The sequence below is a fragment of the Hemitrygon akajei genome, chromosome 25 (genome assembly GCF_048418815.1).
Source record: "Hemitrygon akajei chromosome 25, sHemAka1.3, whole genome shotgun sequence".
Lineage (NCBI taxonomy): Eukaryota > Metazoa > Chordata > Chondrichthyes > Myliobatiformes > Dasyatidae > Hemitrygon > Hemitrygon akajei.
This window is the reverse complement of record NC_133148.1, coordinates 43846326-43867411: the sequence shown is the minus strand read 5'-3', so window position 1 is coordinate 43867411 and position 21086 is coordinate 43846326. Positions and strand designations below refer to the sequence as shown.

The 21086-nt window shown below is 44.2% G+C and overlaps 1 protein-coding gene across 2 annotated transcripts in view; it reads right to left on the bottom strand.

Moving 5' to 3' along the window:
- The window catches only part of axl (AXL receptor tyrosine kinase), a 177862-nt gene that overhangs the window by 78178 nt on the left and 78598 nt on the right, over positions 1-21086 (bottom strand). For both annotated transcript variants that reach the window (XM_073029426.1, XM_073029427.1), the window contains exons 6-7: positions 10303-10418; positions 3877-4060 (exon numbers count right to left, since the gene is read on the bottom strand). In XM_073029426.1, coding sequence (XP_072885527.1) covers positions 3877-4060; positions 10303-10418 — 300 coding nt within the window. The remainder of the gene's footprint in view (positions 1-3876; positions 4061-10302; positions 10419-21086) is intronic.

Sequence of the window (21086 nt, the reverse complement as noted above, 5' to 3'; positions counted from 1 at the left end):
TGTGTGTGTGTGTGTGTGTGTGTGTGTGTGTGTGTGTGTGTGTGTGTGTGTGTGTGTGTGTGTGTGTGTGTGTGTGTGTGTGTGTGTGTGTGTGTGTGTGTGTGTGGAAAGCATGCAAGGAGCTAGCCAGATTCAAACCCAGAACCATTCTCCTCGAAGTCCGGTTTGGATGCCACTACACCACTGGCTGGCTCTGTGCACTTGGAATGAACTGCCAGAAATTGTGGTTGAAGTGGGCACAAAAGCCACATCTAAATGCCATCTCAATAAGTATCTGCATAGAGGACAGGCCAAACATGAGCAGATGAGATAAGCTTGCTGGGTAGGAGAAGTTGGACTGCAGGGCCTTCCTTTGTGCTGTATGACTGCATGATAGTGGGTAATGGTCTTGAAGCCATAGCTTCCTAGTTCATTGTGTGAGACCCAACACTCAACTAGAGGATGTTGCCACGGCAGTGTGTAAAGTAGAAGACGTTTGACAATGATGAATAAATCTAAGTATTTAGTGGGTTCTCGCTTCCTTTCTGAGAAGGAAACGATGACATGAATAGTTACTGCCTCCATTAACATTCTCTGAGGAAGATGGATCATTGAACACTTCTGCACAGTAAAGGCCCTTCTGCACACGATGTTATGCAACCTTTTAACCTACTCAAAGTTTACCTAACTATCCTCTCCAACAGAGCCCTCCATTTTTCTAACATCCATGTGCCTAATGTATCCCTAAAGTCTAAGTGTCCCTAATGTATCTGCCTCTACCACCACCTGGCAGCATGTTCCACATACCCACCACTCTCTGTGTAAATAAACTATCCTCCAAACGGCTTAACGTTCTTCCATATTACCAATGTCAAGACTAGGATATGAGTCAGGAACTATCAGAGTTAAATACTGTGCCTTCTCACCTGGCTTGCATCCAAGAATAACTCAGATCCCAGATGCACAATTCCACCCAGCTAGAATACTTCCTGTTGCTGATTCGCTGAAATTCCTGAGGGTTTAATGCTGAGCTGTTAGCAGCAGGCATGTGTCACTGGGATGCTTGGGTGTTGTTAATAGCACCAGTGACACAGTGAAAGCTGATCTACACGCCTTCCTACTGCATTCGCATCAGGCAGGCTGGTCACTGAAACACCTGGGCTCCATTAGTGCTTCAAATTACAGAATCCAGCTGCCAACAGCTTCCTGATCCTCCAGTACTAGCATCTCCACATCACCCCGTATCAATTCAGCACAAGGTGAGATTCAGTTGGTTTTGAATGGGTTTGTGAGGCCCACAGATAAAGTAGCCCAGATTCCCACTTTAGTAACAGTCCAGGTGAAGAGTCTCAACTCAAAAGATCAGTTATCCATTTCTTGAGAATCTTCACCTGAAACATCACCTGTTTATTTCACTCCATCACTGCTCCCTAACTTGTTGTCCGTCCAGTATTCTGTGTGACCCTTCCATCCCTATTCCCTAACCTGTTGTCCATCCAGTATTCTGTGGGACCCTTCCAACACTATTCCCTAACCTGTTGTCCATCCAGCATTCTGTGTGACCTTTCCATCCCTATTCCATGACCTGTTGTCTCTCCAGCATTCTGTGTGACCTTTCCATCGCTGTTCCATGATCTGTTTGTTTCTCCAGCACTTTGGGTGTTGCTCCTGATTCTAGAATCTGCACCCTTTTGTATCTCATTCTCATCCACAAATCCCACAGAGTTTTGGGTCACTCGCACAATGTGCTAGGAAGTTGTGGGTTCAAGACCCACAATCTCCCTGTCTTACAGCATGGAGACAGCTCATCAGACCATCTCATCCATGCCCAGCAAGCTCATCATATCTGTCTGCGTTTGGCTTATAGTCTCGTAAATGTCTTTTATGCATATCTTCTTTCTTCAATGACATTTCCACCAACTACTGCTCTATCCTGCACCTCATGGTCAAGAGAATTACAAGGATTCACCACCTCCCACTGAAGTGAAACAATTTCTCCTCATCACCAGCCCAAATCTTCACTCTGAGTCCTGTTTCTAGACCCCTCAACCACTGAGAAAACATCCAGCCTGTCAAACCTTTCACAAATTTTCAGGCCAGCTGGATGTTTTCAGTATTTTGTTTGTATTTCCAACAACTTTTTAAAAAATCTTCCTTCTGTAGAAGGTTGTCAGTCTGAAACATACTCTGTTTCTCTCCCAACATCTGCAATCTCACCTGATGATTTTCTCCAGCATTCTGTTTTTATTTAAGGATTTTGTAAGTTCTAGAGGTACAAATCACACAATCAATATTGAAGTTTCAGACATTTAGAGAGTTAAAATTCCTCAGTAGTGTTTTGGAACTATTTCATCAGCTGTAAATATGAAAGACTCTGTTTAATCATAGGAACACACACAAAATGCTGGGTGAACACAGCAGGCCAGGCAGCATCTATAAGGAGAAGCACTGTCGACGTTTCGGACCGAGACCCTTCGTCAGAACTAAGCATCCTAATCATAGGCCTTTCTTTTGTCAGTGTGTGATTTGGGTAAAAACTTTGAGCACAGCAAGATCCCATAAAGGTAGAAAATTATGTTTAGGGTAAACATTAATGGATGGAGTTTGACTACATTTGATGGCACCTAATTCCATCTGAAATGACTGCTGGGTTTAAAATCTTTTTCAATATGTCATTCAGTAATGGAGGATTGGAGAAAAGTTTGAAGTCCAAAACTTCTTATCATGCTTCACGCTCTTTGTCCCTTCATCCCTTATGGAAGTAGTAGACCAGAGACGAGTGGCAAGCCCAAAGGGCACTATCAGGTCAATTGGAGGTCCAGATCAAGGCCCAAAGGCCGATCCAAGTTGAGTGCCAATGGCCAGAGCCTGGGTCTACAAATCACTGTCAGTCTCCTGGGGATGTTAGGACCCAGTGTTTGCAATTCCATGACTTTTCTGGAATTACTGGAAGACATCCTGTCCTGGGATTAGTGGAGTGTGTGTGTTTGAGTGTCTATATATGTCTGTATGTGTGTGTGTTGTGTGTATATGTCTGTCTGTGTGTGTGCCTGTGTGTGTCTGTGTTTCTGTGAGTGTGTGAGAGTGTGTGTGAGTGTGAGTGTGTGTGTAAGTCTGTCTGTGTGGTCTGTGAGCGTATGTGTATTGGTGTGTGTGCGTTTGTGTGTGTGTATATATATATCTGTGTGTGTCTTTATCTGTGTCTGTGTGTGTGTGTGTATATATATATCTGTGTGTGTCTTTATCTGTGTCTGTGTGTGTGTGTGTATATATATATATATGTGTGTGTGTGTGTGTGTGTGTGTACGTGTCTGAGCCTCTGTGTGTGTGTGAGTATGTGTGTTTGAGTGAGGGGTGTGTGTGTGTGTGTGTGTATATGTGTGTCTTTATATGTGTGTGTGTGTGTGTGAGTGCGTGTCTGAGCCTCTGTATGTGTGTGTGTGTGAGAGAGCGCGTGTGCTTGAGTGGATGTGCGTGTGAGAATGTGTGTCTGTGCTTGTCTGTGTGTGTGTGAGAGAGGATTGTTCTGCCGAGCACATAGGACATGTTATGTTGCCTCAGGAGTGCCTAACAACACTTGCAGGCTGCCCCCAGCAGATCTTAGTGTACGTTGGTTGCTAATGAAATGATACATTTCACCAACAAGAGAAAGTCTGCAGATGCAGTGAATCCAAGCAACACCACAAAATGCTGGAGGAACTCAGCAGCATCTGAAGAGTCTAAGCCAAAAACGTCGACTGTACTCTCTTCCACTGATGCTGCCTTGCCTGCTGTTCCTGCAGATTTTGTGTGTGAAGATGCATTACGTCATAAGTTCCAATGTACATGTGATAAATAAATCTGAATCTAAATTAGGTGAACCACTGTAATGCAACACCACACTGAAAGTGCCCTCACCTCCTTCGATTGTCGCGGCCGTCACGTGGTCACTCCAGCGTGAGCGTCCGATCCCAGTACTGCAGAACAGGTGGATACTGAACTCCGAGTATGGCATCAATCCTCGGATAACGTGGCTGAATGGCGGAACAGTGACTTCCTCAAAGTAGACCTCCTGGCTAGCATTGCCCTTGGATTGGTTGGTCTGGGAGGAAAGAAACAGGAACAGCCAGCAGGTCATTTTAGTTAAAGGATTTGTCTGCACAATCAGGCCCCTGCTGCATCATGTTGTCACTCTGAAAATGCAGAAGTGGTTACTCAGGATAAGGAATGTGCTCACACACACGTTACGTCCTCTTAGCCAAGTAAGCAAAAGTCTTGTGCGTCAAAAAAGACTCCGAGGAAATCGAAACACAGCCTTACCCTGTCTGTCTCCAGTGAAACCGCTCCCCTCCTCTCTGGCACTTCTCCCAACACTGTGCCGCAGTACCTCACAAAGAATTTGGCTGGTGGTCAGTGGTTTTAAGGTGCCATTTACAAGCACCATGCAGACGAGGTGAATTGGGTGTATTTTCATTGATTATATGTTGTGAAATTTGTTGTTTGTATTACCAATACAGAACAAGGCAACAATATTACTATCAGTTACACGAAAATAATAAAGAAAAAAAGAGATAGTGAAGTAGTGACTATAGACTGTTCAGAAATTTAATGGTGGAGATGAGGATGCTGTTCCTAAAACGTTGAGTGTGCATCTTGCAGCAATGAGGAGAGGGCATGTGTCAGATGGTAAGGATGCTGGTTTCTGGAAGATGTCCTCAGTGGTGGGGAAGATTGTGCAGATGACGGAGCTGACCAAATCTGCGAACCTCTGAAGCCTCTTGCGATACTGTACATTGGAGCCTCCACACCAGGTAGTGATGCAATCATATAGAGCACTCTCCATGGTACATCCATAGGGAATTGTGGGACTTTGGTGACATACCAAATCTCCTAATGAAGTATAGCCACTGGCATTGTAAATGTGCTGGGCAGTGCAAGGACAGCAGGAACTCCAGGAGGCTTCAACATACAACAATCTCCTTCATTATTCATTGAATTTTTATAACACAGAAGGAAACCAATCAGCCAGTCTGCATTCTCTTCACAGCCGACAGTCACTCAGTCAGATTCCCTCTGCCCTTTCTTCACAGCCCAAACGCACCCAGATACCCTCTTCACCCTCTTCACAGCCCAAACTCACCCTGTCAGATACCTTCTGCCTTTTCTTCACAGCCAGCAGGACCACCCAGCTTTGTGTTTGTTTAGTAATGAGCACGTTTTCTGCTCAGGCCCACGGGAGAGACAACTCCTGCTGAGTGATGCTTCCAGAGGCATGAGCCTCAGACTGGCAGTTACCTCGCCACTGGTCACTCAGTGCAGAAACAGTCTGTTCAGCCCATCTCATCCATGAAGCCCAAGATCCCTTGCTAAGCTCAAACCACTTGCCTGAATTTGGCCCATTTCTAGAAACTTTTCATGTCCAAGCACCTCCCTGCTCTTGGAGAACTATTATGAAGGGTACCTTACCCCAACCTGTTTTTATTTTGGAATTGGAATTGGGTTATTATTGTCACATGTACCAGGATACAGTGAAAAGCTTTTCTTACTTACTGTTCATAGAGATCAAGTCACTACACAGTGTATTGAAGAAGAACAGGGTAAAACAAGAACAATGCAGAATAGAAAGTGGAAAAGCTACCGAATAGGTGCAGTGTCAGTGAACGATAAAGTGCAAGATCACAATGTGCTCCATAATGGGTAAAGTACTCCCCACCAATGAGCACATTTACACAGCATGCCGTTACAGGAAAGTGGCATCCAGCATCAGAAACCCCTATCATCCCGGATATGCTCTCTTCTCATTGCTGCCATCAGGAAGAAGATACAAGAGCCTTAGGACCCACATCACCAGTTTAAGGAACAGTTACTACCTCTCAACCATCAGAATCTTCAACCAAAGGGGATAACTTTACTCAACTTCATTTGCCCCATTATGGAATTAGTCCCACAACCAATGGACTCACTTTCAAAGATTCTTCATCTCATGCTCTCGATATTCGTTCCTTATTTATTGTTATTATTTCTTTGTTCTTGTATTTACACAGTTTTGTTGTCTTTTGCACACTGGTTGAACACCAAGTTGGTGAGGTCTTTCATTGATTCTATTATGATTATTATTCTATTATGGCTTTGTTGAGAACACCCACAAGAAAATGAATTTCAGGAATGTATATGGTGACATATATGTACTTTGATAATAAATGTACTTTGAAACTTTGAACTTTGAGTTGGATTTTGGCCGAGAGGTCAACTTATCAAATAAGAGGCCCATTCAAGAGTCTGTAAGACCATAAGATATAAAAGCAGAAGTAGGCCATTCAGCCCATTGAGTCTGCTCCACCATTCAATGTTGGGCTGATCCAATTTTTCCAGTCATCCCCATTCGCCTGCCTTCTCTCCATACCCTTTGATGGCCTGGCAAATCAAGAACCTATCTATCTCTGCCTTAAATGCACCCAATGACTTGGTCTCCACAGCTGCACGGGGCAACAAGTTCCAAATAATAGTAGTCAAGTCAGTGGGACTGAAGCTGTCCTTAAATCTGCTGGTATGGCTTTCAGACTTTTGTCTGATGGGAGAGGGGAGAAGAGAGGATGTTCTGGTTGAGTCATGTCTTTATTTCTGCTGGCTGCTTTACTGAGGCAAAGAAAAGTTCATGTTCCTGTGACACTCACCACCCAGATGATGGGGAGAGTATAGATGGCACAGTGATTCAGCTAGTGGAGCTGCTACTTCATCGCTGGCCTCTGATGCTGTCTGTGTGGAGTTTGCAAGTTCTCATCATGAGCCATTGGGCTCCCTCTGTGCAGTGTGGTAATGAACCATAAACCTCTGGTCCAGCTGTATGACCCCATGACCTCTGGTCTTGTTCAGCCAAGGCATTTAACTCAGGTTACCCTGGTTCCCCCAAGCTGTCCCAATGAATTGCGTAAAGTGTTTTTGAGAAGTCAATGAATGGAAGAACAGACTCATTCTGAAACCAGGGAAATGGGAAGTGAAAGAGATGATTCCACAAATCCAGCCTACTGCCAACCTCAGAAACACCATTGATAAAATGCTGTGCTATGTAAATTTCTTCCAGAACCTCATGGAATTGTTTGGGCAATTATTTTCTGATCAATTTTAAAAATTGTCTTTCTTTGTCTTGGGAAGTCCCTTGGAATTGCATGTGTTTCATGGGTTCTGAGGTGGCTGATGAAATCAATGCAGCATCCACAGACTCAGCCAGAGCAGGGACAGGAGTGAGACGCTGGGGTGGTAAGGCAGTGTGTCTGTGCACGGTGTCTTGATACTCCTACTGGAGTCCCTCAAGATTCTGATACTCCTTTGAGCATCTCGGGGTAGAGATTTAGGAATCAGTGGGAATTTTCCATTTCTCCAAGAAGACCTTGAGAACATCCTTGAATCATTTCCTCTGCCCAAATGGAATTCTCTACCCTAATTTCTTTGCATCAAGGTGACTCTTTTAATCGAGACTGCACAAAAACTTCCAGTAGTTCACAGAAGACTTCTCTGCATGCTTCCATGAGATTCCAGTGGGTTAGATGCTCGTAGAGGAGAAATAGGCTACTCCACAGTGGATATATCCCTTAACACAATCCCATCTCTTCCAGAGCCTACAAACACACTTACTTTACAACAAAATCCCATCTCTTCCGGAGCCTACAAACACACTTACTTTACAACAAAATCCCATCTCTTCTGGAGCCTACAAACACACTTACTTTACAACAAAATCCCATCTCTTCCGGAGCCTACAAACACACTTACTTTACAACAAAATCCCATCTCTTCCGGAGCCTACAAACACACTTACTTTACAACAAAATCCCATCTCTTCCGGAGCCTACAAACACACTTACTTTACAACAAAATCCCATCTCTTCCGGAGCCTACAAACACACTTACTTTACAATAAAATGCCCTGAACCATGTTCAAGAATCATCAAGCTCCAGGATGAGGATGGCTTGAATAGACCCGGTCTTGCCTGGTACAGCATGTGCAGTGCTGCAAGGTGCTGTGTTGGGTTTCAATATTAAGACAAAGCCACATTTATGGAGAAGATTTATGAGGTTATTACCAGGACTTGAGGGCCTGAGCTTTAAGGAGAATTTGGGCAGGATTTCTTTATTCCAGATGCATAGGAGACTGAGGGGTGACCTTATAGAGGTGTATAAAATCATTACAAGCATAGATAAAAAGTCTTCCTCCAGGGAAAGGGAACTAAACACTAGTATATGTTTAAGCTTCAAAAGGCAATGCCTCACAAAAGGCAGTATTCATCATTAAAGACCCCATCACCCAGGTCATCATTACTATCAGGGAGGAGATATAGGAGACTGAAGACTTAACGTTTTAGGAACAGCTTCTTGTCCCTCTCCACCCCCACCATCAGATTTCTGAATGGACCATGACCCATGAACACTACCTCACTATTTTTGTTCTCTTTTTGCATTGCTAGCTTAATTTATTTATATGTTTCTTATTGTAATTTATTGTATTTTAATGCACTGCTCATCAATGCTGCCACAAAACAACAAATTTCATGACATAAGTCAGTGTTATTAAACCTGATCCTGATTTAAGCTGAGAGGGGAAAGATTTCAAAGAGATCTGAGGGGCTACATCTTCACACATGTGTTTATAATGCTCAGTGCTACTGATGCTGCTGCAAGACAATTTATGTGGCATTATTTCCTGTGTGCTTTGGCTCTTGGTAAACATGCCAAGCAGGTCAAAGGGTAGAGGCCAAACTAAGATTGGTCCACTGATCCTCCAGATTCAGGGGTTCAGCTCAGGGCCAACCACTTTGACTGGTAAAATAAAATTGTTATGAAAACAGCAATGAAGAGAACTTCTATGTCTGTGTGTGACTGTATGGACAGATAGAGATGGAGGACCTTCATTGCTGCCCTAAATGACAGCAGCATAATGGGCAGAAAGCCAGTAAGTTATACCTTGTGTGTATGCATGTCTAAGACAATAAACTTCAACTCAAACTTTGTCAGGTACAGTCTCACGAAAGAGACACAATCCGAAGCAAAACAAATGAAGCTACAGGAGGAACTCAGCATCTCTGGAGGGGTGCAGTCATTCAAAACTTGACTTTTCATTTCACCAAGGTCATATCCCAATGCAAATACACCTCCCTTTTCCTGTATTCAAATCCATGTCTAATAAAGTCTCTCACATGTTTACCCCCTAATTGTTTGCTGCACCTGTCTATTGGCCTTTAGTAATCTGGTCCCTTTGACCAACAACTACTTAATCCTCAAAAAGGTTACGATAAAGCAATGACTTGGTTTATGGAAGGGACAAGGGTGAATGACCCAGAGACTGAAACACCACAAGTGTGTGCATAACTGGATCAGCAAATTAGCAGGTGACACCAAGTTTGTGGGTGTAGTGGAATGCGAGGAAGGCTATCATGGCTTGCAGCGAGATCTGGACCAGCTGGAAAAATGAGCTGAAAATGGCATATGGAATTTAATGCAGACAAGTACGAGATGTTGCACATCAGTAGGACCCACCAGTGCAGGTCTTATACAGTGAATGGTAGAGCACTGAGGAATGTGGTACGACAAAGAGAGCTGAGAATACAGGTCTTTAATCCACTGAAAGTGGAGTCACAGGTTAATATGGTCATAAAGAAAGCTTTTGACACATTGGCCTTCATCAATCAAAGTACTGAATACAGGAGATAGGGTGTTAAGTTGAGTTTGTGTAAGATTTTGATGAAGCCTAATTTGGAATATTGTATGTAGTTTTGGTCACCTACCTACAGGAAAAATACACACAAGTTTGAAAGAGTGCAGAGAAAATTTACAAGGATGTTGCCAGGTCTGGAGGACCTGAGTTAAAAGGAAAGATTCAATAGGTTAGGAATTGATTCCTTGGAACGTAGAAGATTGAGAGGAGGTTTGATAGAGGTATACAAAATTATGAGGGGTATAGATAGGGTGAGTGCAGGCAGTCTCTTTCCACTGAGGTTGGCTACAACCAGAGGTCATGGGTTAAGGGTGAAAGGTGAAAAGTTTAAGGGGAACATGATGGGAAACCTCTTCATTCAGATGGTCATAAGAGTGTGAAATGAACTGCCAGCACAAGTGGTGCAAGCGAGCTTGATTTCAACATTTAAGGGAAGTTTGGATAGGTATTTGGATGGGAAGGGTATGTAGGGCTATGGTTCCAGTGTAGGTTGATGGGAGTAGGCATTTTAAATGATTCAGTATGGACTAGGTGGGCTGAATGGCCTGTTTCTATGCTATACTTTTCTATGACTCTATGACTATGAGAGAAAGATAGTAAATGTGAAATGTGTGTGAGTGTCTGGTGGTCCTTACCTGGACTGAGCAGGAAGTGAGTGGGGCAGAGCCACTTAATCCAGCCTTCCAGGAGATGCCCAAAGCCTGTGAGCTGACAAATGTCACCGTTACATTTTCTGGCTGATCTGGTAGAACTGGGAGAGAGGAAATAAATCACTGAACCATCACCATTAATTCACAATAAGCCCCACGTAGAGCCGTGACATCTTTCACTGCAGCTCTGGTTCAAATGCTCTGCACCCGCAAAAGTCCTACTGAAGGTGCCTCTCCAACTGGTCTTCTGGGTGCCCCCTGCCACCAGCCATACCCTATGGGTGAACCCAGAGCCAACCTCCTTAGAGACCAGTGAGAGAGATCTGCACCCCTCTACAGAGACAGTTGTACAGACCTGGCCTGGCCTAACTTGTGTGTTAGAGATAACATAAGTCACCATAAGTAACAAGTAACTAGGTGACCGGAGAGAACCAGTTCTTCATGTTGGGTATTTTGAACAAAAGAACATTACTTTTGTACTTAAGTTACAGAGAAAGGTTGAACAAGTTAGGTCTCTATTCATTGGAGCGTAGAAGGTTGAGGGGGGATTTGATCGAGGTATTTAAAATGTTGAGAGGGCTAGATAGAGTTGACGTGAATAGGCTGTTTCCATTGAGAGTAGGGGAGATTCAAACGAGAGGACATGATTTGAGAGTTAGGGGGCAAAAGTTTAAGGGAAACACGAGGGGGTATTTCTTTACTCAGAGAGTGATAGCTGTGTGGAATGAGCTTCCTGTAGAAGTAGTAGAGGCCAGTTCAGTTGTGTCATTTAAGGTAAAATTGGATAGGTATATGGACAGGAAAGGAGTGGAGGATTATGGGCTGAGCGCGGGTAGGTGGGACTAGGTGAGATTAAGAGTTCGGCACGGACTAGGAGGGCCGGAATGGCCTGTTTTCCGTGCTGTGATTGTTATATGGTTATATGGTTATATACTTAACTAGGTTAACAAGGTTAGTCTGGAAATGCCCTGCACAGGGAAACAATGAAAAACTTAGAAATCTCTGCCCCCCATCCCCCTTCTTCCACAACAGAGTCTCCAGCATAGATGCACTATGTCGAATGGCCTTTTGCACTGTCCTTTCATTGTGGTTCTACACTGGGTGGAGCATTCACCCACTGAGCACTCTAGGGATTTGGGGAGTGGAGGAAGCAGAGTAGAGATGATGGTCAAATGCTCTAATTTTACTCCTGTGTTTTAAGGTCTCCTTCATCTTAAGGTTTTACAATAGTTTGTCCTCCAGAGGGATTGGGAGATGGGGGGAGTAAGGAGCTCCAGGTACAATTTACCAACTTCCACGGATCATTGAGAGGATTAGAAGGAATCAGAGAGCAACTGAACAGGCCCTTTGGCCCGCTGCTTCCATTCTAACCATCCACCCAGTTAGGCTAATCCCATGTTAATCACATTTTATTCTCCCCAGATTCCACCCCTCACACACACAAGGGGATTATTACTATGGACAATTAACATACCCAACTCCCCTCAGATTCTAACCCTCACCCACACTAGGGGCAAATTACAGTGACACAGAGTTTGTATTCAGCAATCCTTCCCAAACAGCAGTGAGATAGTGGTTGAGGGACCATTGGCCAGGATAGTGAGGAAATCTTCCTCACTCATTGTCATATGTCTCATTCAAATGCAAGTATGGATGAAGCTGAATTTTTTTAATTCAGCTCCCTGGAGCAGGTTTTGAACCATCAAATCTCTAGCTGTTGAGTGAAAGAGGTGCCAGCTGAATCGTGAAATGACTTGGGAGAAAGGGGTGGGCAAAACTCTTCAATAGAATGAGTGGGATAGAGAAAAAAACAGGGAAGGGAGAGAGTGAGACAGAGAACATGAAAGAAAGAGAATCAGAGATGAGAGGGGGAGAGAAAGGGAAAATAGATAGAAATAGAACAAGGGTTAAAGTAAAAGAGTAAATAGAAAATACAAAGCAAGAGAGAAGGGATAAAGAGTAAAAATGATTCAGTAGAAAGAGAAATTAGAGATGGGGATAAAGAGAGAAGAGGAAAGAATGAGAAAGGGAAGCAAAGAGAGAGTGAGAGTGAAAAAGAGAGGACGGAGACAAAAAAGGAGGGAGAACACAGGAGAGGAGACCAAGGAATGGAATGTGAGATTGTTAAGGGGAGAATACATTAACAGAACAAACGAGGACAGGTTCTGAGGGAAGATGACACGTGGCCCTCAGCCACTGGCAGAGAGGAAAACCGCTTGGAGGGCTTAAAGCGACTGGGTCTCATTGGAGTGTGCACAGGGCATGGAAAACTCACTCAAGAACAAATCAGATTCTTTACAATTAAAGAAATAGTCTCATTGTAACTTCATTCTTTCTACACTCAAATGTCAATTGAAAATTCCATGGTGATCTGTAGTAAAATATTCTGCGATCTGGGACCTATAAGTTATGATGAAGCAAGATGGGATCCAAGATGTGTACAGTTTTAAAAGATGTGGGACTGCAGTTTAACTTGGCTTCTATTTAGTGAGGCCCAGGGAGATGATTGAATTATACACTCCGATCCATTTCATCGACTTCGACAACTGCTTTGAACCTCAGACTGTATGCATGACTAGAAAAACAATGAAGAGCTCCCTTACCTCCCCCAGATGCTGCTGTCTGGCTAGGTGACAGGAAGGAGGAATGTTGGAGCGGAGAGAACAGGGGGAGGGGGTGGGAGGGAGACCAGCTGACATGGCAGTAGCTGCAAGAACCTGAAGGAATGAATGAAAACAGAAAATAGTCTTCACAGTGGAAGACATTAGCGACATTAGCAACATACCTGATAGCCAGAGGTCTCAGGGAATAGAATTAGGTACAAGATTACTACAGAGAAAGCGCTTAGGAATCTAAATGGACTAAGGATTGATAAGTTTCCTGGACCGGATGAGGTGCACCCACAGGTTCTGAAGGAGGTGGCTTTGGAGATTGTGGAGGCATTAGAAATGATCTTCCAGGAATCAATAAACCCTGGTTCCAGAGGACTGGAAGGTCACAAATGTAGTTCCGCTGTTTAAGAAAGGAGGGAGACAGCAAAAACAAATTTACAGACCTATTAGTCTGACATCAGTAGTTGGAAAGTTATTGGAGTCGATCCTCAAGGATGAGATTATGAATTACCTTAGGTGCATGACAAAATAGGCCCAAGCCAGCATGGTTTCATGAAGGGAAGATCCTGCCTCACCAACCTATTGGAATTTTTTGAGGTAATCTTAAATAAGATTGACAAGGGAGAGGCTGTGAATGTTGTGTATTTGGATTTTCAAAAGGCCTTCAATAAGGTGCCGGATAAGAGGCTGCTTAATAAGATGAGAGCCCATGGAATTACAGGAAAGATATCGGAATGGGTGGAGAATTCACTGATAGGCAGAAAGCAAAGGGTTCGAATAAAGGGATCCTATTCTGGTTGGTTGTCGGTTACTAGTGGAGTTCCGTAGGGGTCGGTGTTGGGGCCACTTCTTTTTACACTGTATATCGATGATTTAGATTATGGATTAAATGGTTTTGTGGCTAAGTTTGTGGATGACATCAAGATAGGTGGAGGAGCAGGAAGTGTTGAAGAAACAGAAAGGTTGCAGAGAGACTTGGTCAGTTTAGGAGAGTGGGCAAAGAAATGCCAGATGAGATACAATGTTGAGAAATGTACGGTTGGAAGAAGAAATAATCGGGCAGATTATTACTTAGATGGGGAGAAAATTCAAAAATCGGAAGTGCAAAGGGACTTGGCGGTCCTCGTGCAGGATACCCTAAAGTAGTGGTCGCCAACCCGTCGATCGTGATCGACTGGTCGATCTTTCAAACTTTCCCAGTAGATCCCGAAAAAAATGAAAAATAAATACACAAGTACTGTTGAGAGATTGTTTCCGGGTTGCAGAGTTTTAGTTCCGATCTTTCTGCCCAGTGCGCATGCGCATAGCTCCCCCGCACTACACAGTGGTCCCCAACCACTGGACCGCGAGGAAACAATATGAATCAGCTGCACCTTTCCTCATTCCCTGTCACGGCCACTGTTGAACTTGAACCCACACGAGGTCATCAGCCGCCTAAACGCCGTGATACCCTCGCGCCAGTGTATGCTTTGCACGGCCGGTGAGAACCGCCGATGCTACTGGCCTGGAGCGTGGCCGGTGGGAAGTGTCGATGCTACTGGTCTGGAGCGCAGCTGGCGGGAAGTATCGTTGGTACTGGCCTGGAATACAGACAGATGGGCACTGCCTCTAAACCTGTTTAGCACACCGAATGTTCGTGGGGAACCCTGTGCTAAAATATTCGCAGACAACCTAATCCAGGCTCAGGGTTTTGTAAGTAGCAGAGCAGCTACCTTGCTGTGATCTGCTGAAATAAACTTTTGTCGGCCGATAGATCCTACAAGGGGGGTGGGCAAGGGCCTGTCACACTTCTCTCTCAGTCGGTCACTCTGTCCGGACTGTGACTGCCGCGGCCCTGGTACGGGGACCTCCGGCCCTGACCTTGTCCTCTCACCCCACCCATGACCAGCCGCACCTGGCCAGGGTGTCTGGTGGCAGACGGGCAGAGGCTGGAGTTCAGGCCGGGAGGCTGTCTAATGAGGCAATGAAGCCCTCAAAACTGCTTCGGTACCCTGAATCCAAGCACCCAGCACTTAAAGACGAACCCGCTGAGTTTTTTCAGCGGAAAAAACGTGAGCAAGCGGGACAGAAGCTAAATGCCAAGAGCCGTGAAAACTATATTGCGGAATAGACTGGACATAAGGAGCCTCCTTCGAGTAGCGCTGTATTCCCGTCGTGTTTAACACCTCCCCCCACTGTCAGCCGGTCCGCAAGAATATTGTCAATATTAAACCGGTGCAAAAAACGGAGGGTACCCCTGGTGTTTATGCATTATTTCTACTTCCAGGTTGCAGGGTTTCCAGGTTGTGTGTAACTAATCGATCTGGGGTTGATCTCACCTTTCACTAAGGCCGAGGTAGGGGATCTTGGGCTTAAAAAGGTTGGTGACCACTACCCAAAAGGTTAACCACCAGGTTGGATCGGCAATAAGGAAAGCAAATGCTATGTTGGCATTCATTTCAAGCAGAATAGTGTATAAGAGTAAGGAGGTGTTGATGAGGCTCTATGGGGCACTGGTGAGACCTCATTTGGAATACTGTGTGCAGTTTTGGGCCCCCTATCTTAGGAGGGATGTACTGATGTTGCAGAGAGTTCAGAGAAGATTCACTAGGATGATTCCTGGAATGCAGGGGCTAACATGTGAGAAGCTTTTGTCAGCTCTTGGGCTGTAATCATTAGAGTATAGAAGAATGAGAGGAGATCTCATAGAAATATTTTGAATGTTGAAAGGGTTGGACAAAGTAGATGTGAAAAGGTTGTTTCCCTTGGTGGGTGAGTCCAGGACAAGAGGCCACAGTTTTAGAATTAGAGGGTACCCATTTGAAACAGAGATGAGGAGAATTTTTTTTTAGCCAGAGGGTTGTGGATTTATGGAATGCATTGCCACATACAGCTGTGGAGGCCTAATCATTGAGGATGTTTAAGGAGGAGATTGATAGGTATCTAATTAGTCAGGGTATCAAGGGATATGGGGAAAAAGCCAGAAATTGGAACTAGATGGGAGAATAATTTAGCTCATGGTGGAGTGGCGGAGCAGACTCAATGGGCCAAATGGCCTACTTCTGCTCCTTTGTCTTGTGACCTTGTGATGAAGGAAGAAGAAAACAAAACAAAGTGAGTGAAGGTTCAGATGGAAATAAGTTATTCATTTAGGTTAACAAACAATTGCATGAGTAGAGAGAGTAATGGGGAGAAGCAGGAAACCTACCTGGGGCTGAATACCAGGTAGAGGCTTCAATGCCAATATCTAAGAAAAAAAGCACTGGCTTTGGAGAGGCTCCAGAGATTGATGAGAATAATCACAGGAATGAAAGAGTTAACATATGAAGAGCATTTAATGGCTCTGGGCCTGTACTTGCTGGAGTTTAGAAGAATGAGAAGGGATCTCATTGAAACCTACTGAATATTGAAAAGCCCTAGATAGAGTGAATGTATAGAGGGTGTCTCCTATGGTGGGTGTCTCTAGGACCAGAGGTCACGGCCTCAGAATACAAAGACATCCCTTTAGAACAGACTTGATGAGGTATTTCTTCGGTCAGAGGGTGGAGAATCTGTGGAATTCATTGCCACAGATGGCCATCAAAGCTAATTCATTTGGTATATTTAAAGTGGAAGTTTATAGGTTCTTGATTGGTAAAGGCATCAGAAATAAGAAGGCAGCAGAATGAGGATGAGAGGGATAATAAATCAGCCATGGTCAAATGGTGGAACCAACTCGATGGGCTGAATGACCTACCGTAGATTCCGGACTACAGAGCGCACCTGATTAAAAGCCGCTGGCTCTAATTTTAGAAATAAAATCAATTTTTTACTTGTACAGGCTGCACCGGATTTTCGGCCGCAGGTGTCCCATGTTGTAATATGAGATATTTACACAGAAAGATATTACACGTGAGGATTTTTTAACTTTTAATTAAATCCATATGGTAACATAAACAAATACATATTGCAAATGCTTTTTTTCGAACCGTGCCTGTAACGCGGCTACTTTTAAATATACGTTGCGTATACTTCTTTACTGAACAACATTCCAATATCTCCTAACGACTGGTAAAAAATATATATACTGCAGCCTACCAGGAAAAGTTATTGATCGCCTTTAACTTAAAAGCAGCGTTTTCGCTCCGCCGCTCACCCCCCTCCTTCCCGTTTATCGCAAACCGGTATTTTTCCCACAAGACACGGCGAAACCGGGTGTGACGTCATAGCATCCCGCGATGTAGTACAGAAAACAAATATAGTTAAAACAGTTCTAACTTTAACTAACAAATGAATTACTAAGCGAAAATATTATAAACTAAATAACTGCCATAAAGGCAGCACAATGCTTTTCTTCGAGTGTTTTCCATGTTGATGAGGGTGAGTACAAATGACTGATTTACAATAATTTAATTGTGAAAGTGCGCTTGATTTATCGTACAATTTCATTGGACCTCTGTGAACTACTCATCAATTTTATTGGTCTACTGTTACGAGGCAAAATGTTTTTGGCGGCATGAAAAAAAATAATGCATTAGCCGCTCCGTATTAAAGGCCGCAGAGTTCAAAGCTGTTCAAAATGTGGGAAAAAAGTAGCGGCTTAAAATCCGGAATCTACGGTAATTCTACTCCTACGTCTTTTGGTCTAATACAGTTCCATTGGGGTGAAAAAAAAGGAGCCAGTTTCAACTGTAGGAGCATCAATTACTTCTGCAGGATTGACAGATCCCATGAGTGAGCTTCTTGGTAAAGAGGTGAATTGGAGACGCAGGCTAATAGTCGCTATTCTGGGGAGGAGCAACTCTTCCACAGTTCGTGCAGTAAGGAGGCCAAAGACAAAGAGCAGACTGTGCTGCCCTGTTCTCGGAACCTCTGAACGTTCCTGTGCAGCCCGTCTCAGGTCAATAGCAGCTCCTTGGGAACTGCTGGTCAGTTGTGGTAGGCAGTGAAAATGTAATCTATGAATAGGAGTGTCATCTGACAGGGGAACTGTCCATGCCCACTGTCCATTAGAGAGAGAATGAAAGAGAAAAAGAGTGTGATAGCGAAAGTGCGTCAGAGTTTGGCAGATAAGGAGGGAGGGAGAGAGGGAGAGAGGGAGAGAGGGAGAGAGAGAGAGAGAGAGAGAGAGAGAGAGAGAGAGAGAGAGAGAGAGAGAGCGAGAGAGCGAGAGAGCGAGAGAGCGAGAGAGCGAGAGAGAGAGAGAGAGAGAGAGAGAGAGAGAGAGAGAGAGAGAGAGAGAGAGAGAGAGAGAGAGAGAGAGAGAGAGAGAGAGAGAGAGAGAGAGAGAGAGAGAGAGAGAGAGAGAGAGAGAGAGAGAAGAATGACAGTGAAGGAGCGGTGGAGAAATGAAGGGCCAAGTGTCATGGGGAGTGAGATGCAGAGACTGGGAGTGAGGGAGAGAGAAAGAGAAACTCAGAAGTGGAAAGAAACTGAACACTTCCTCAAACATCCAACAATACAGACTATTTTTAACCATTTTCCCAATCACTGCTGCTTCTAAGAAGTTGGTGACAGCACAGCTACAAAGCCAGAGTGAGAACACGCTGATTGCTGAGTCACCTCTGTGTTTATAGTTGTATCAATCGCCTGATCTTCAGTTTACTGTGTGGGTCCAATAACTGTGTCTCTCCTGCACTGTGATGAATCATCTCCCAGGAGAGGAAATGAAAAAGGTAGAGACGTGCACCCCACCCGGTTGATTGAAGTGAAGGCATCCAGGTGAGGAAAAGGGATTTTTAAATAAACCCGCTATGTATGGAAGGTTGAAAACTGTCAGCCAGAAACATCATATCAAAGACAGAGAGGATTAGAAAAGCACTTCCTTCAGCACCGGAACCAGTCACAGTTCTCTGTGTCACCTCAGTAGCTGGCAGGCTACATGAGCAGGAAGGAGCAACGGACTGACCTTGGAGTTGCATCCATGCCATCTTCCACTCTCCCTCACATCCTCCTTCCTAACTCACCCCCCCCCTTAGAAAAAGGCCAATTACTCATTCTCTCAATTCGATCTTCCTGACTCCTGAAGTAAATGGACTCTGCCCTACCCCAACCAACATACTTTCCTGATCAATATGTCCCTATCTCCCTACCCCACTAAAACACCCCCATCTCACCCTCACACTAACACGGCTCAATCTCACTTCCCGCCACGAACACGCTCCAACCTCACTTCCCCCTCACTACCTAGCCCCAACACATTGAACATTCCCCCCCACCCTCCATAAACACACCTCCATCTCCCTTACCCCACCTCCATCTCCATATCCACCAAGTTTGGTGAGGGATGCCATGAAGATTCAGGACTGGAAGATGGACTGACAATAACTCCCTGTGGTAGGGTTCCTGTCGACGCCCAGCCCCTGTGGTAGATTTCCCATTGATGCCCACCCTCTGCAGGCGCCCTCAGCCCCAGCCCCCATGGAATATTTCCACTTGACTGCCACCCCTCATAGTGAGCCCCACCCCCTGTGGTAGAGACCACAAAAGAGATAGGCTGCACCTGAATCTGAGGGGAACCCATATTCTCGCGGGCAGGTTGATTAGCTCTGTTGGGACTAATTTGGCAGGGGGATGGGAACCAGAATGAAGAGACTCAGGATAGGACAGTTGGAAAAAAGCAAAGATAGTGTGCAGTCAGACTGTCAGGAAGGGCAAGCAGATGATAGGAAAAAATTGCAGCCAACAGGGTGAGTATCAGTGTATTAGGAATGCAGAGTCAAAAAGGATAGCAAATACAGTACTCAAAGTGTTCAATGCACAAAGTATAAGGTGGATGATCTCGTTGCACTTTTACAGATTCTCAGGTATGATGTGGCCATCAATGAATTGCGGCTGAACGATGGTTGTAGTTGAGAGCTGAATTTCCAAGTTACACGTTGTATCGGAAGGATAGGAAAGTAGGCAGAGCGGGTGGCATGGCTCTGATGGTAAAGAAGGGTATCAAATTATTAGGAAGATGGGATCGGAAGATGTTGAATACTTGTGAGTTGAGTTAAGAAAATGCAAGGGTAAAAGGAACCTGATGGCAGTTATATACAGACCTCCAAACAGAAGCTGGGATGTGGCTTATAAATAACAACGGGAAATAGAAAAGGCATGTCAAAAGGGTAATCTTATGATAGTCATGGGAGATTTCAACATGCAGGTCGATTGGGAAAATCAGGTTGATAATGGATCTCAAAAGAGTGAATTTGTTGAAAGCCTACAAGATGGCTTTTTAGAGAAGGTTGTTTTTGAGCCTACTAGGGGATCAGCTACACTGGTTTGGATGTTATGTAACAAACCGGAGGTGATTAGGGAGCTTAAGGTAAAGGAACTCTTAGGAAGCAGTGATCACAATATGATTGAGTTCAACTTGAAATTTGGTAGGGAGAAAGTAAAAGTTTAACATAGCAGTATTTCAGTGGAGTAAAGGAAATTACAGTGGTTTGGGAGAGGAATTAGTCAAAGTAAACTGGAAGGAGCCTTTGGCAGGGATGTCAGCAGAGGAGCAATGGCTAGAGTTTCTGGGAAAAATGAGGAAGATGCAGGATAGATATATTCCAAAAACAAAGAAATACTCAAACTGCAAAATAGTACAACCATAGCTTAAAAGATAAGTCAAAGCTAATGTAAAAACATAAGAGAGGGCATGCAAACAAGCAAAAATTAGCTGGAAAATAGAGGATTGGGAAACTTTTAAAAAACTACAGATAGCATCTAAAATAATCATTAAGAGGGAAAGGATGAAATAGGAAAGCAAGTTAGCAAACATTAACAAAATGGATAGAAAAAGTTTTTTGAAGTATATAAAAAATAAAAGAGAGATGACAGTGGATATAGGACCACTAGAAAATGAGGCCGGAGAAATAATAACAGGGGACAAGGAGATGGTAGATGAACTAAATGAGTACTTTGCATTAGTCTTCACTATGGAAGATACTGTCAGTGTGCCAGATGTTGAAGCGTGTGAGGGAAGAGAAGTGAGTGCAGTTACTATTACAAGGGAGAAGGTGCTCAAAAAGCTGAAAGACCTGAAAGTTTATAAGTTAGCCGGACCAGATGAACTACGCCTTTGGGTTCTGGAGATTGTGGAGGTATTAGTAATGATCTTTTAAGAATCATTGGACTCTGGCATGGTGCCAGAGGCCTGAAAAATTACAAATGTCACTTCACTCTTTATGAAAGGAGGGAGGCAGCAGAAAGGAAATTACAGAC